The 15,446-nt window shown below is 47.0% G+C and overlaps 1 protein-coding gene and 1 pseudogene across 8 annotated transcripts in view; both read left to right on the forward strand.

Moving 5' to 3' along the window:
- Positions 1–3,376: 3,376 nt before the first annotated feature.
- Positions 3,377–3,727, forward strand: LOC113633062 (pre-rRNA-processing protein TSR2 homolog pseudogene; annotated as a pseudogene).
- Positions 3,728–10,808: 7,081 nt separating this feature from the next.
- ULK2 (unc-51 like autophagy activating kinase 2) overlaps positions 10,809–15,446 on the forward strand; it is a 65,544-nt gene continuing 60,906 nt past the window's right edge. For 3 of the 8 annotated variants that reach the window (XM_027131147.1, XM_027131146.1, XM_027131151.1), the window contains exons 1-3: positions 10,810–11,421; positions 12,289–12,381; positions 13,522–13,563. In XM_027131147.1, the coding sequence (XP_026986948.1) occupies positions 11,332–11,421; positions 12,289–12,381; positions 13,522–13,563 (225 nt within the window). In that variant the 5' untranslated portion in view covers positions 10,810–11,331. Of the gene's footprint in view, positions 11,422–12,288; positions 12,382–13,521; positions 13,564–15,446 lie in introns of those variants that run through there. The other 5 variants (XM_027131150.1, XM_027131153.1, XM_027131149.1 and 2 more) reach the window with 4 other exon arrangements.

The following is a 15,446-nucleotide window of genomic DNA, read 5'->3' on the forward strand; positions in this document are numbered from 1 at the left end:
CTGGAAAAATCCATTACATTTAAAAATCCATATACTTAGACCAAGCAATGCCACTCCTGGGAATCTCTTCCAAGAAATAAAAGCACCAATACATAAAGGATTAATGTAATATAGCAGTGTTCATAGTGGCCAACACACACATACACACACACACACACACACACACACACACACAACCAGGGAGCAGTGAATGTCCAACAACAGAGAATGAGTGAATATATGCTGGTGCATCCACACCATGGAATGTTATGTAACCATTAAAAAGGGTTAACCAGCTTTGCTCCAGTTAACTTAAAGGAATTCCATCAGTCAATACCTGAGAAAAGCAAAATTCAGGAAAGTGGATCATATGATCCCACGTTTGTCAAACTGACATACAGGAAGGATGTTTTCCACATACATGTTTATAAGCAACGGTCTGTATATATTTGTATATGACAGTCATTGCATGGGGAAAATCTGTAATAGGTTGCTGACATGGGTCTCATGGGAGGAGAGGAAGGGAGAGGTGAACACAGATAAAAGGGAAACAAACAAGAAAGAGGGGAGGAAAGCGGGGGCCCCAATAGCATAGCACCATTTATACGTTCCTGAAATCTACATACGTGAACACACAACTGAACTTCAACATAGTTTAAAATAGACACACTACCAATATCCCTCTCACTCTCTAAAATTGTAAACAGATCGAGCAAGAGACTATGAGTATCTCTGCCAAGACTGGATGTCCCTTGTATTTTCAAGTTTGTCTACACTAATATGCCGTAGCTTTTGTTACAAGTAAAGGTAATATTAGAGGGGGCTTCCCTGGTGGCACAGTGGAAGAATCTACCTTCCAATGCAGGGGACACAGGTTCGAGCCCTAGTCTAGGAAGATCCCACATGCCATGGAGCCACGAAGCCTGTGCACCACAACTACTGAGCCCTCATGCCACAACTATTGAAGCCCACACGCCTAGAGCCCGTGCTCCACAACAAAGAGAAGCCCCTGCTTGCCGCAACTAGAGAAAGCCCACACGCAGCAACAAAGACCCAACGCAGCCAAAAATAAATAAATAAATGTATTATTTAAAAAAAAGGAAGTTTGAAGATAATATTAGAAACAAGAAAATCAGGGGAGGTTCCCTAATACCCACCAACACCCTGTCGTGGCCTGGGTAGCTGTACCAGATCCACCCTCCTCTCCCATCTGGCCTCAGCCCCTCTCCCTGCTTTACCTCCTGCGTGTTCCCCGACAGCTCCCAAACCTCTCTCCCGTCCAGGTGCTAAACAAAGGCTTGTTGAATGAAGACCTGCTGTGTGCCCCCTCCACTCTCCCGCTCCGCCTCCGTCATCCCCTGCCCACTCCCTGCACCAGCCGCCCCGGCTTAGTCACCGTAGCTGGACCTGCACGCGGGGAACCCTTCCTCACGTGCACCCGACTCACTTTCCTGATTCACCTGAAACACCGCAGCCTCACCTGACTCCAGATTCGAGGAGCTGCTTCTCGTGCTATCTAGTTCTGCTCTCAACAGATCGCCCGGCTTGTGGGAAGCCCCAGCCGGCGCAGGACAGGTAAATCGAGAGACCAGATGTATTCATTCAACAAATTGAGGCTTTACTGTGTATCAGGCCCTTTTCTAGGCCTGGAGGCTAGAACAATAAATCTCTACGTCCCAGTGGGGAACACAAATGGGGAACACGGGCGAGAAGGAGGTGAGGGGCCACACAGACGGAAGAGGGCTCCCGGCCGAGGGAACAGCAGAGGCAAAGGCCTTGATGGGAGACATGGGAGACATCCAGGAGGGACTGGAGAACCCCGGAGAGCCTTCCTGGAGGGGGCGTCTGAGCTGGGCCTTTGAGAGAGAACAGAGTCATGCCAGGCAGGATTAGGACAGCAGTGTGAGGGGCGGGTGGGCTTGGGAAATGACTGGTCCATGGCACATCTGGAGCTGGTTTGTGGTGGGTAACGATGAGAAACAGGGACCTCCCTGGGGGTCCAGTGGTTAAGATTCCGCAATCCCAATGCAGAGGGCTTGGGTTTGATCCCTGGTCGGGGAACTAAGATCCCACATGCCCCACGGCGCAGTCAATAAAATAAAACAGAATAGAATAAAATAAAATATAAAATAAACAAAGCAGGAATGCATCAGGATCCAGGTCTCCTGACTCAGGGTCTGGGGCTGCCGCAGCCTCTGAGGGAACCCAGAGAACAAAACCACTACCCACGTCCCCAAATTAACTTCCACCGATTTTCAAATCACCATCTGTCCAACCAATTGCCAGGAAGCTGTGGTCCCTGAGGGCTGCTCCTCGTGGCTTCAGAGGTGAGGACCAGTGAAATGATCTACAAGCTTCAACAATATCTCGTAAAGATATTGCCTTTTCTATTATAACACATAATAGATAATGTATAATATCATTTATTAAATCCAAACTCCTAAAATTTTTCATTTATTTATTATTTATCTAGCCACTCCCATTTTACAATTTTTATTAAACTCTATAGAGCAGGATTGATAGAATTTTTAAACTGCTTTGTCATCCTAGGGTAACAGGCTGCCTATCAAGTTTTAAGTCTTCATCCAAGTTCCATTATTTCAATCCCAGCTTTCAGATATTTTATTTCATTCTTCTTACTGTTTATTTGACATGTGCTAGTAAATATAAAATCTATGAAGGAAAGACTTAAAGCAAGTTAACAGATTTGCAAATTTGTTTCTGTATTTGGCTATTTGGCTGAAATGCTAGACTTTCTCCATAGCATAACACCGAGCACTGTCTGTACAAAATCCATTAAAATTTTCACATAAATATTTATGATTGAAACCATTTTTCTTGCGCACTGACCATCAAATTTAATGTATGATTTTAGATGTTGTTCTACTAGCTCCACATAACCCGCAAGGCCCACTAAACGATCTTCCAAGTGTTCAGTTTTGCAGTTTAAGTACAGTACAGTCAACCCTCTATATCCGCGAATGCACAGTTGGTTGAATCCGAGAACGCGGAATCCGTGGATGCGAAATCCGTGGATACGGAGTGCCCGCTGAACTACCCATTTTATGTAATGAGCATCTGCGGATGGGTCCTGGAACCAATCCGCCATGGATACGGAGGGACAACTGTATTACTTGTTTGTGGGGCCTACAGCCAGATGGGGAAAATTGGTGAGCACTCTGGGAACTAGTGACTGCACGGCGCTAGAAGCCTGGCGGGCCTTGCAGATCCGGGTGGAGAATGCCTTGGGGGCCCGCAGAGCCAGGGGAAGGCCACGTGGTGGGGGTGTGCAGTGGAGGAGTGCTTCTTCCACAGTGAGCACCTCCGCGAATAAAAGGCTCACTGTTTGGACCTTCACCCACCAACGTCGTGGACCCAGCAACTGACTTGGAGCTAGATGAGACAGAAAACTCCCTCGGGAGCTCACGACCAAGGAGTGTGGTGTGGTTGGGGAGGATGGCGAGCCAGCCTCTGCAGACCAGTCCCACCACCTCCAGAGGGTGATGGGGCTGCTCGGAGGGAAGTGGGCTCCCCATCTCCCAAAGGAAGTGCAGGGTCAGAGCCTCAGAGCGTAGGCCCGCCAGAGAGACTGACCAGGGTGAGGGTGATGTGGACCCCCAGCGGAGATGGAGTCACAGCTACAGGTGCGGTCTGCCCCTGGCCTGAACCCTCGGGTCCCCACTCCCAGACTATTAAGGAAGAGGAGATGATGGAGGATGGCCGGCTCATTGTGCAGAGAGAAAAATGATGGGGCTGGAAATGGTTGGGGCCCTTGTTTGCTGGTTGTCTGAGACTCCTTTGTAGGAGTTTTCTGGAGGATTGTGGCCCTCTGGACTGGTTACCGCCCCCCGCAACCCTTTCCCCATCCCCTATCCAGCCTCCTCCAGGGGAGGAAGGGCCTGGTCTTGGGGTGGTGGGACCCCACTCACATCACCCCCTTGGGCCCTAAGTTACTGAGTGATGAGGCCTGGTTTCCCAGCGCAGCCCTCTTGGGTGCAGTCAGTGTGATGGGCGAGGCATGGGGTGTGGGTGGGGCCGGAGGGGAGCTAACCCTGACTGGAGACAGTGGGCAGGTGGATTGTGAGGGGAGGGGACCAGCAGAGGACCAGTTCTCAGCGCCAGGGAACCAAACTCGGGCTGGGTTGGGAACGGTGAGATGAGCATGCAGACAGAAGGGAGACGCAGTAGGTCCCCTACATTCGAAAGGGGTTCTGTTCCAAGAGCACGTTTGTTAAGTCCAATTTGTTCGTAAGTCCAACAAAGTTAGCCTAGGTACCTGACTAACACAATCGGCTATATGGTACTGTACTGTAATAGGTTTATAATACTTTGTGCACCAGTATATTGTGTCTGCTGAAATAAATATAGGTTCTAGGGATCCAAAGAAATCATAAAGACCACACATAATATTGATCTCAGTTTTAACAAATGTGGTCACAGTGAAGTAATTGGATTAAAAAGATGATGTCTGATTTTTATCTGTCAATCAATATCTATAACATCTAAAGTACATTCCTATTCAAAATTCTTCAGAGTGAAAATGGGTCTGATGAACCCAGAGGCAGGACAGGAATAAAGACGCAGACGTAGGGAATGGACTTGAGGACAAGGGGAGGGGGAAGGGTAAGCTGGGACGAAGTGAGAGAGTAACATGGACATATATACACTACCAAATGTAAAATAGGTAGCTAGTGGGAAGCAGCCGCATAGCACAGGGAGATCAGCTCCGTGCTTTGTGACCTCCTAGAGGGGTAGGATAGGGAGAGTGGGAGGGAGACACAAGAGGGAGGGGATATGGGGATATATGTATGCATGTAGCTGATTCCCGTTGTTATACAGCAGAAACTGACACAGCATCGTAAAGCAATTATACTCCAGTAAAGATGTTAAAAAAAATTCTTCAGAGTGAAATTATTTTATGGCTTTAAATATAATTTTTAAAGAAATAGTTTATTCTAAGTTCTGCACTAGTACCAAAGAAATGAACACTTCTATCTTTTACTAGTACTGTACTCTATACAGTACTGCACAGTAAAGTACACAAAAGCACAACCACTTGTAGAGGATTCCTGCACGTGAAAATGTACACCAGACGTGAACTAACGTAATGTGATTGGACACACGAACACACGTTCGCATCTTTGAAAGTTGCAACTTTGAAAGTTCGTATGTAGGGGACTTACTGTAGTTGAAGACGTGAACCAAAGTAACAGTGGACCCCGCCCACCTTCCAGCCCTGCTCCCATAAACACACACACACAGGGCAGCTCTCACCCTGCCCAGAACTCAGAACCTCCCAGGAACACGCGCTTCCCGCAGCTTGGCCTCCAGCCCTGGGTTCCCTCAGGAAGCCTAAAACCTTGGCTACGTGGTGAGCTTGCAGGATCTGGGTTTGTTTTCTGTCTCCTCCAACCTCTCTCCAAATCTTCATCCCATCCAAGTTCAGGGATGAGGCTTAAAGCCTTAATAAATAGTATCTTGTTGTTTAATCTGTGTCTGGACCTGTGAGCAGCCCTGGAATCAGCCTTCTGGGAGTTCAGCCGGAGGCCCGTTCCTGGGCCCATGCCAGCAGCCTGGGACGTGTGGGCAGACAGACAGACAGACGAACAGAGCACAGCGGTGCTCTGAACATTTCCAAGATAAACTGTATTTCTCTTTAAAAACAAAGCAAAGCAAAACTACTTGTCTGTGAAACTTGTCGTTGATAACGATAGAAACTTTACAGCCTGACTCATACGTTTTCCAAAGTTGTAGTCTGTGGTCGCCTAGGAGATGCGCCACCCAGACTCCCCTGGGAGGAAGGACGTGCTGTCCAGCTGGGGAAGGACTGTCAGTCCCCAGTTGTCTGCTCCTCCAGGACCTCAGCCTGAGAGCAGCCTGGCCACCTGGGGTCATGCCCTCCAGGGCAGCCCTGGCAGGTGATGGGTGAGCTGGGCTTTTTGGGCTCAACTCCAGAGCTTTCTGCTGGGGTGGCCCAGGCGTGGTCAAGCCTGCATCAGGGTTCTCCCTGTGCCAGTCACTGATGTCCTTCCTGTCCCTGTCCTTCCTGTCACTGGTGTCAATCCCTAATGAGCATCTCCATTCCAACTGCAGGTCAGCATCTGTTTCTGCAGAACCCAGCTGGGACAGCTGTTTTCTCCTTTCAGCAGGTATGTGATTTACAAGAGGGAGCAAAAACCTAGGCTGCAATTACACATTGATGTTGATCTTATTCTTGTCTAAAGTTGTAGTAGATCCATCATGGTTGAAGACGTGTTATTCTTTTTAAACCACAAAGTAGATTCTGTTTAAGAAGTTGTTTTTTTTTGTTTTTTTTTGCGGTACGCGGCCCTCTCACTGTTGTGGCCTCTCCCGTTGCGGAGCACAGGCTCCGGACGCGCAGGCTCAGCGGCCATGGCTCACGGGCCCAGCCGCTCCACGGCACGTGGGATCTTCCCGGACCGGGGCACGAACCCGTGTCCCCTGCATCGTCAGGCGGACTCTCAACCACTGCGTCACCAGGGAAGCCCTGTTTAAGAAGGTTTTGAGGGAATTCCTTGGTGGTCCAGTGGTTAGGACTCCGTACTTTCACTGCCAAGGGCCTGGGTTCGATTCTTGGTTTGGGGAACTAAGATCCTGCAAGCTGCAGGGCATGGCCAAAAATAAAAGTTTCTGAATAAAATTGTTTCAAAGTTAAAACTTTTTCATTTCCTTTATTGTCACATCAATCAAGTATTTCCTTTAGGAGTTTTAATATTTCAGATGCTTTATTTGGACAATGGACTCATGATGTTTTCTGAAATTTATCCTTGTGATGTTTGAAAATATTCTTTATTCCAACCATTAGCGTTAACAGAACAGTATAGCCATTCCTGTGAAATAAATGCTTAGCGTTTTAACTTAATAATTCAAGTTTTGAGCACTGTTTGGGTCTAACAGTTATAGCAATAGCAAATATAAGCTGCTCAAATTTTTGGTTGAAATAATCAAATTGTTTTTCATTTTAGAAATGAAAATTTTATATTGATTCTTGCACAATATAGAAAGATGCTCCTGGGAATTCCCTGGCAGTCCAGTACAGACTGTATTGTACTTTCACTGCCTGGGGCCCGGGTTCGATCCCTGGTTGGGGAACCAAGATCCCACAGGCTGTGTGGTGTGGCCAAAAAAAAAAAAAAGAAAAGAAAAGAAACATGCTCCTTGCTGTTGCCATGTTATCATAGTACCAGAAAATTCAGGCTGGGACTTCCCTGGTGGTGCAGTGGTTATGAATCCGCCTGCCAGTGCAGAGAACAGGTTCGAGCCCTGGTCTGGGAATATCCCATATGCCGCGGAGCAACTGAGCCCGCGCGCCACAACTACTGAGCCTGTGCTCTAGAGCCTGCGAGCCACAACTACTGAAGCCCGCGCACCTAGAGCCCATGCTTCGCAACAAGAGAAGCCACCGCAACGAGGAGCCCGCGCACCGCAACGAAGAGTAGCCCCCGCTCACCGCAACTAGAGAAAGCCCACGCTCAGCAATGAGGACCCAATGCAGCCAAAAATAAATAAATTTATTAAAAAAAAAAAGAAAATTCCTGGCTGAAGTCTATTTTTCATATCATTCCAGAAGATTTGTGTTTATGATTCAGAAGATTTGTGGTTATATTTTCTAAAAGCTTTAAGAAATGTATCCAAACTTTGTTGTCTCTTCACTTTATGTGCTTATTGCCATATTTTACTCTAAAATCGTACACGTATAAACAACAAAGCTCTGCACACTAACGGTCCCAAGAATTTCAAAGCATCAGCAGTATGATCAAAGTAGAGACAATAGAACGAAAATAGAAGCAAACAGCAATGATGCGATTTGAAGAGCATAATTAACTGGTGATTCTCCTGATCTCAGAACGCCTGCCTGCCTGGGAGATGGGGCCGTGAACACTGGTCACATTTACTTGTCACTGGAGGTCCTTTTACCGTCATAGCATCCCGTGGCATTTGGCTGATCAACTAAGTTTATGTTAGAATTTTTATTAGTAAGTGATTTCACTTCTCACTGCGGTTACTATTACACAATTTACTAACTGAAACATTTCAATAGTTTGTCAAAGGCATGTTTACACACACACACACACACACACATATACACACACAGTTACTAGAACAAAGAACAATGAAAGTGAATCAGATTGGCAACTTTGCATGCTTTCAGAAGTAAAGTAAAAATCTCCCTTGCTTGCATTCCTGATTAAAACCTAAATTTGCCCCCCGGTCACCCTTCCTGAGTTACCCACCCAGCCCCTGCTTCTCCACCCTCCCTGCAGTACCCACAGCCTTGGACAACTCGACCTGCCCCCCTCAACTCCAGTCCCTGGCTTGAGATGATTGCTCAGTGCACCTCTCCTAAGCGGGGCTGATCAGAATCCCTTTCTGAAGAATTTGGGGTTGAGACTGCTGGCTACTGGCTCTCTGCTCTTCTGCCCTGTCCACGGAGCCCTGAGGGGAAGGAACAAAGAAGCAGACTCCTCCTCCAGTCCCAGGCTCTGCTGGGAACCCGAGAGCTACACTGGTATCTTTATCTACATTCCTCTTTTATTTTTTTGCTTTATCACATTTGATGTTGGTTATGTGCTTATCGACATAGTCCTAACTAAACATCTCCTTAGCAAAGCTCTCCCACCCCACATGCCTCCCCCCACTTCTCCTCGGTAGTGAGCCCTGAGGTCAGAAATCCTTCTGTGCATGCTGCATACTTTATTTTTTAAAGCAATGGTGTGTTCCTGGGGCCCCTGTTTAGCCTGTGTGTACGGGATGGGATGCAGGTCTGAATTAAGGGCTTCTAGTGGCTTCTTTAAAACATCTCCATAAGGTCCTACTGTGGGGATATAATTTTAATGATATTAAATATAAACAGCTCAAAATTGTATATTGATTATTAGCTTCAATTAACTTCAATTCCTAGTGGATGCAACCATGTGAACAGGGCTGAGTTATGAATGATGTCTCATGCACTGGCTCAGCTGACAGAGGATACACCTGTCCTCACCTGGATGGTGAGGTGACCAGCAGGAAGGTCGAAGCACTGCTCCCGGAGGGTGCTGAGGCCCACGAGGCACCTCAGCGACAGATCCTGAAACTAGCAGCTTGGGCACCTCGGGACAGCCTGGGCAGCTCGCCCTCTGCTCCATGGAATGTTGGCTGTTGTCAGGCACTGCACGGGAAAGGCTGCCAGCCTTGGTCCAGGTGTGTTAGCCCTCCCCATTGCTTCCCTGCTGTCCAAAAATTTTATACCCATTGATTCTTCACAGAAAGTTTATAGGAAGTGAATTCTCCAGGTGACAGTTAGATAAACAGCTCTTACAAAGGTGTAACAGTCCATCCCTAGAACTGCAAAGCTTGCATTCTGTTCACCTAAGCACCGCCTGCGGACTGGACAGAGGAGGGAAGGGGGAGACCCCAGCACTGGGCCGGGGTCGGGGAAGGGTTGCCTATGGCCAGCTTTGATCTCACTTTACTTACCCAACACACACTGAAATAGTGCTTTGTAGAACCAGGCAATCTTCCAAGCTCTTTTCACATTTCAGTCCTTCAATCCTCTTAACAACCCAGTGAAGGTATATGTTGATGTTATATCTTCACTTTACAGATGAGGAAACCTAGGCAGGGGACATGAAGTGGCTGGTCCAGGGTCCTACAGCCTGTAAGATATTTATCCCAGAGAACTACTTTTCAGTGAATTTTGGCACATTGAATCTTATATCCTATTTAAATACTCATGTTTAAAGAGAAAGGAAGATAGAGAATCTTTCAAAGAGGTAAGGAATCATCTCCACATGAATTTTTGTGTGTATGTGCAAACTTGCTTCATTTGCTCTTAATTTTTGAAGGCTGCAGACTTTCACAGGGCCTAACATGCACCTGGGCCAGATTTTGAAGTAGGGAGGGAATTAGGTAGGTGTGCACAGTTGGGAGCATAAACCCAAGACCCCATATTTTAAGGGTTTCAGGAAGGGGCCAGTTCCTCTCCGGAGATTTTCTCTGCTGACTGCCTCAAGGTTGGAGGTTCTCAGGGTCCCTGCCTTCAGAGGTCATTGTGCAGGGATGGGCCTGGGGTGGGAAATGTAGCTCTGGAGGTGAGGGATAACCTGAGAGCAAATACGTTAAACCAGTGAACATACAGTGCATGATAGGACCTGAGATTTCTGACGTTCTCAAGCACGTGGTTTATAAAATGATTTCGTTAAGACACCTCTGAGGGAAAGGTGACAAATAAGTTCCTTGTCGCTTGAACGTTAATAATCGGGTGGAAAAGAAAACTCCCTTATGTGATTTAAGGTAAGTCTGAGGTCACACCGGCTGGACACCGGAGGTGGGAATCAAGCGTTCTCACTAGAACCTTGAAAGAATGCAAAACTGAGTCTGCGAGCATTGGCAATTCTCGGGGAGGATGGTCCTGAGCTGTCATCAGCTTCTCATAGAAGCCAAGCGACTCCAAGAAGTGCAGGATCCCTGCCCTACACGACGTCGTGAGGGACCCTGAGCAGTAAACGCAGAAGGGTTGGGACTTGGCAGCGTGACCCCTGGCTTTGGAGGGCGCGGGAAAGGCCGGGCTCTGGGAGATGCTCCCTTGCCCTCACCGCAGGCCCGGGGTCCACTCTGCACAGGGATGCCCTTGTCCCTCCCGCAGCCGGTGTTGGCGACCCGCTTCCCCGAAGCCCGCCTCCTAGCGGATCCAGCCCGCGGCGCGCAGGCTCGCGCGCTCCCTCCCGCCTCCATCAGCAGCTGGGCACTCATTTTCCCGGCGGAGGGAGCGCGCCTGCCGCGCCGAGGGCTGCGGCAAAGAAGATGCGCTGACGTCGCGGAGGGCCGGCAGTCGGCGCGGAGCGGCCGACGCGCGCGTGTGGGGTCGCTGCGGGGCTGGGCGGTAGGGTATTGGGCCGGGCCGGCGAAGGGCGGCGGCCGGCGCTGAGCAGTGCCCGCGGGGAGACCGAGGCGCCGAAGGGCGGGGATGAGGGGCGCCGGGGCCTGCACCTCTCCCGGGCGCGCGCGCGGCCCCGGGGACGCCCAGTGACGGAGGCGGCGGCGCCCCTGCCCGGCAGCGCCGAGCCCGCTTCGCCAGGGAGCCCGCTTCGTCAGGGGGCCCGCTTCGCCAGGGAGCCCGCGGCCGGCGGTGGCCGGCATGAGGAGCGGCCGGGGCCGGGCCAGGCCTCGCTGACCCCGGCCCTGCGCGGCGCCTCCCCGTTTCCGCCCGGCCTCTAGGCATGAGCGCCGGCTCGGGCCCGGGGCCTCGGCTGCCCCAGCTCGGCGGCCGGCGGGCGCGCTCGGGGCCGGCGGGCCCGCGGTGCTGATCGCCGCCCGCCCGCCCGCCCGCGCCGACCCCGGGGCGCGGCCATGGAGGTGGTGGGCGACTTCGAGTACAGCAAGCGGGACCTCGTGGGACACGGGGCCTTTGCTGTGGTCTTCCGGGGGCGGCACCGCCAGGTGAGCCCCGCCGGCCGGGCCGGGCGGCCGGCGGCGCCTGAGGCGCGGTCGCGGCGGGTGCGAGGGGGCGGCGGCGGGGCCGCGCCGGCAGCGCACGGACCCTCCCCGGTGGCCAATAATTGCAGACCCAGCGGAAAACCGGCCGGCGGTCCGCGAGCCCGGGGCTTCCCCGACTCGGTGTCGCCTTTCCCCACGCGGGGCCCGGACGGCCCCACCGGCCTCAGTCCCCGGGGCTGGGCGGGGCGCGGGGAGACCCAAATCGACCCGTAAGCGGGCTTAGCTTTTTTTTTTTTTTTTTTAAAGCTTCTGCTGTTTCGCAAACAGGCCCCCAGCAGGTTTTAGGATCTAAAGAATTTGGAAAGGCACCTCGGGAGTGGAAATAATCCTAGAAGGCTTGGGGCAAGGGGCAGGTCCAAAGGGATGGCCTGGTTGCTTAGCCGATAAAGTAATAAATACTACTGACTTTATCATGAGAGTAACTTAAAACTCAAGGGAAAAAAAATAGCGAAAACACGTTTAATCCTACCTAGCTGTCAAATCCTGTTTTCAGTTAACTATACCACCTCCGAGGTTATCCTCCATAACTTTTAAATAGTTGTAAATAAACTGTGTCCTTTTTTCACTTAATGCTTGTTACTACGTGGTCTTCATATTTATTTTTACTGGCTATCTTGTAGGACATTAACTTGCTACACCTTTAATTTATAAAATAATTTTCCTGTTAGAGATTCGGGTTCTTTTCTATTTTTCTTCTCAGTGCTGTTACATGAATTTGCTAAAAACATCGTTATGCTTATAGATTTTTTTTTTTGCTGTTGCATTGTTTCTGTGGAATAATTTGCAGGAGTAACTGTGTTTTCTTTCCAGAAAACTGATTGGGAGGTAGCTATTAAAAGTATTAATAAAAAGAACTTGTCAAAATCACAAATACTGCTTGGGAAGGAAATTAAAATCTTAAAGGTATGTTTCTTTATGTGATATTTCATACTAGATTAAAACTTAAATGGATACATGATGACATCCTTTGCAATTTTGGTAGTTGGCCCCAAGTTTGAGAATGTTCACCTGTCGCTTTCATTTTTTGCATGCTCAATTTTTTGAAACATTGAGTACTGGGAAGCTGTTTTTAAGAATAGATGTTTGTGGCTCTTGGCCAATGCTTAGAGGGATTAGATGAAAACTGCTTTTAGCTTCTCATCCTTTCTTTCCCTTAGTTATTGCCTTATTGTTTGAGAAGAGGCAGGTCCCTCTTACACATTATTTATCTCTTCTGCTGATTCCTTTCATGTTATAGTTAATTTTTTGGGGGGGGGGAGAAATGGGGGCAGTTGCAATCTTTCTTCCTTATAAATTGAACAAAGTTACTTTCCTTGGAAGTGGTCTTTTTATTTTTATTTATTTATTTAAAGTGGTCTTTTTAGATCACTCACAAGCACTGTTATCCAAGTGGGATGCTTTGAGGGAAAAAAAGAGTTCGTGGTCAAATAAGTGTGGAAAATCCTGTTTACTAAATACTTCTTGGAGAGTGACAAAGCACTTGACTCATTAAAGAAAGTCGAAAAAAATTATACAATGAAGAGACCAATTTAGGTGTGTTTAACCCAGTGTTTCCCAAAGTAATATAAACATGGAACCTTCATCTAACATTCATCAGAACTACTATTCTCTGGACAGCTCTTTGGTAAGAATTATAGCTTGTTGAAGTATACTTCGTGTTCTTTTAGGCAAATGGTGCTTTTTAAAAGCACTTTGGAATTTTATGCCTTTCTTGTTGTATATTAAATCTGAAAGACTAGCAGAAAGTATGTGGTCATACTAACTCTGACCTTTATTTTGTAAATGAGAGTACTCACCTTGTTAAGAGTCTAAAAAATTAGGACAGTAAAAAAATATTTAGGCCCCAAGTAAAGTTTGATCGGGCACATTTGTTTTTATTCTTCAGTAGACTGAATTGTTTTAATCTAGTAACAGAAGTATGGTATACTAGAAGTAGTATAAATGGATATATATGTGTGTGTATACTTAATTTTATTTGTGTATTGAAATATTATAATTATTAGAATAAATACAAATATTTTGAATTCTCGATTTTCTTAACAGGAACTTCAGCATGAAAACATTGTAGCGCTCTATGATGTTCAGGTACCTTATTTTGGATTTTTAAAGAAATATTTGTATGTTAATAAAGAACTTAAATTTTTTTCTATTTCATACAAATCTAAGTGAATCTTAACAGAAATAGAAAATTGCCTTATTCTTGTTGAAAAGATATATAGCTTGAGCTGTGTGTTTATTAATTAAGAATTTGTTTACAATAGCATAGGGCAGAAGGATAAAATAAATAATGGGCTGCATGAGTAAACTTACTGACAGATAATATACTATAGGAGTAGTGTTGTCTTAGGTCAAGTCCAGATCTAGCATCTCTGTGATAAATGTAGAAAGGACTATTTTGAGCTATTAAAAAAATCAGGTAGAGCTTTTTTCTTATTGCAAAAGCAACATTTGCTAATGGTGGAGATATTAGACAATACGTGGAATAAAAACAAAGAGACTCTGCATATTCATCTAGATTTGTCTGGGATTATCGCCATGGCATGCAGTAGAGTTGCATTGTATGTGGAGGTGGGAAGGCTGGGTTCTGAAGTTACTTTCTGTTTTTTTTCTTTTAATAAATTTATTTATTTTATTTATTTTTATTTGTGGCTGTGTTGTGTCTCCGTTGCTGTGCTCATGTTTTCTCTAGTTGCGGTGAGCAGGGGCTACTCTTCATCATGGTGCGCGGGCTTCTCAGTGCGGTGGCTTCTCTTGCGACTCGCGGGCTCTAGGTGTGTGGGCTTCAGTAGTTGTGGCTCGTGGGCTCAGTTGTTCTGCAGCATGTGGGATCTTCCCGGACAAGGGCTCAAACCTGTGTCCCCCTGCACTGGCAGGCGGATTCCTAACCACTGCGCCACCAGGGAAGTCCTCAGAAGTTACCTTCAAAGGCAGCATTTCTATATAGTCAAAATTACCCTTGGAAATCCTTTTAAAAAGGCCAACTTTGGAGAGGATTCCTGTTTTTTGGGTGGAGCACCAGAGCAAGTAGTTGGCTTATATTTGGGGGCCATATTGTGTTTTATAAATCCCTGAATTCTGGAATCACACTTGGCCAGTGATATGCACCCAGTGAGAGCCCCAGGGGTCTGTTACTGATGAGCACGCGTGAGGTTTGAGGGGCTACGGTGGCCAGGCGTTTGTAAGTGCAAGGAACAGAGGAGCAAAGCCGTGAGCAGAACGAAGTCCTTGCTCTTAGTGTGCTTAATTTTAGCGGACTGCTCTCTATATGTCCTTTAAAAATATATATATATAGTCGTTTTTCATGTCATATCATACCACAGAGTATTTATATTTAACTAAACCCATGTTATAAGATGTCAAGGTTTTTCCCATTGTAAAAAAAAAATGCTACGAGGAGAATACATACCTTCTGAAGATACCCAATTATTTCCTGTAAGTTGAGTTTCTAGAATTGGAATTACTAGGAAAAATAGCATGAACAGTTTTAAAGTTTTTGATGACAGTGTGTGATTGTTCTCCAAAAATGTTGCAGTTTAAACTCCACACACAGAATATGTGCGTGCTGTGGGTATAGTTTATTACCTATTTAAATAGGTGTAATTTACTCCTTCATTTGAGAAATTTCAAAGCAGCCTAGAAAGAAAGGGGAGAAAAGTTTAAAGTAAAACTGATCTGATGTCAGAGTCCCTATTGAAATGTTGGTTCTCCTCAGAGCTGTTTGTGTAGTTGTTTTAGTCTCTGTAGATAGAGGGCACCACGTGGTACAAGTCAGCGCCTCGTACAAAAATTGTTAAATAATATTAACTCTTAATTTCCCATCTTTTGAGAAGTGCAGAAAACCCTGTCAATTTCCGAGTAGGTCTTGCTTTCAGGGTAGAGAGTGTAGTTGGATTTTTTCTATCAGAATGAGAAATATTTAAAAGTACTGGTTTTGGCTGCAGAATGAGGTAGCATCAGGGAGAACATGT

The sequence above is a fragment of the Aethalodelphis obliquidens genome, unplaced genomic scaffold (genome assembly GCF_003676395.1).
Source record: "Aethalodelphis obliquidens isolate GAN/ISIS:26980383/991018 unplaced genomic scaffold, ASM367639v1 scaffold38, whole genome shotgun sequence".
Taxonomy (NCBI): Eukaryota; Metazoa; Chordata; class Mammalia; order Artiodactyla; family Delphinidae; genus Aethalodelphis; species Aethalodelphis obliquidens.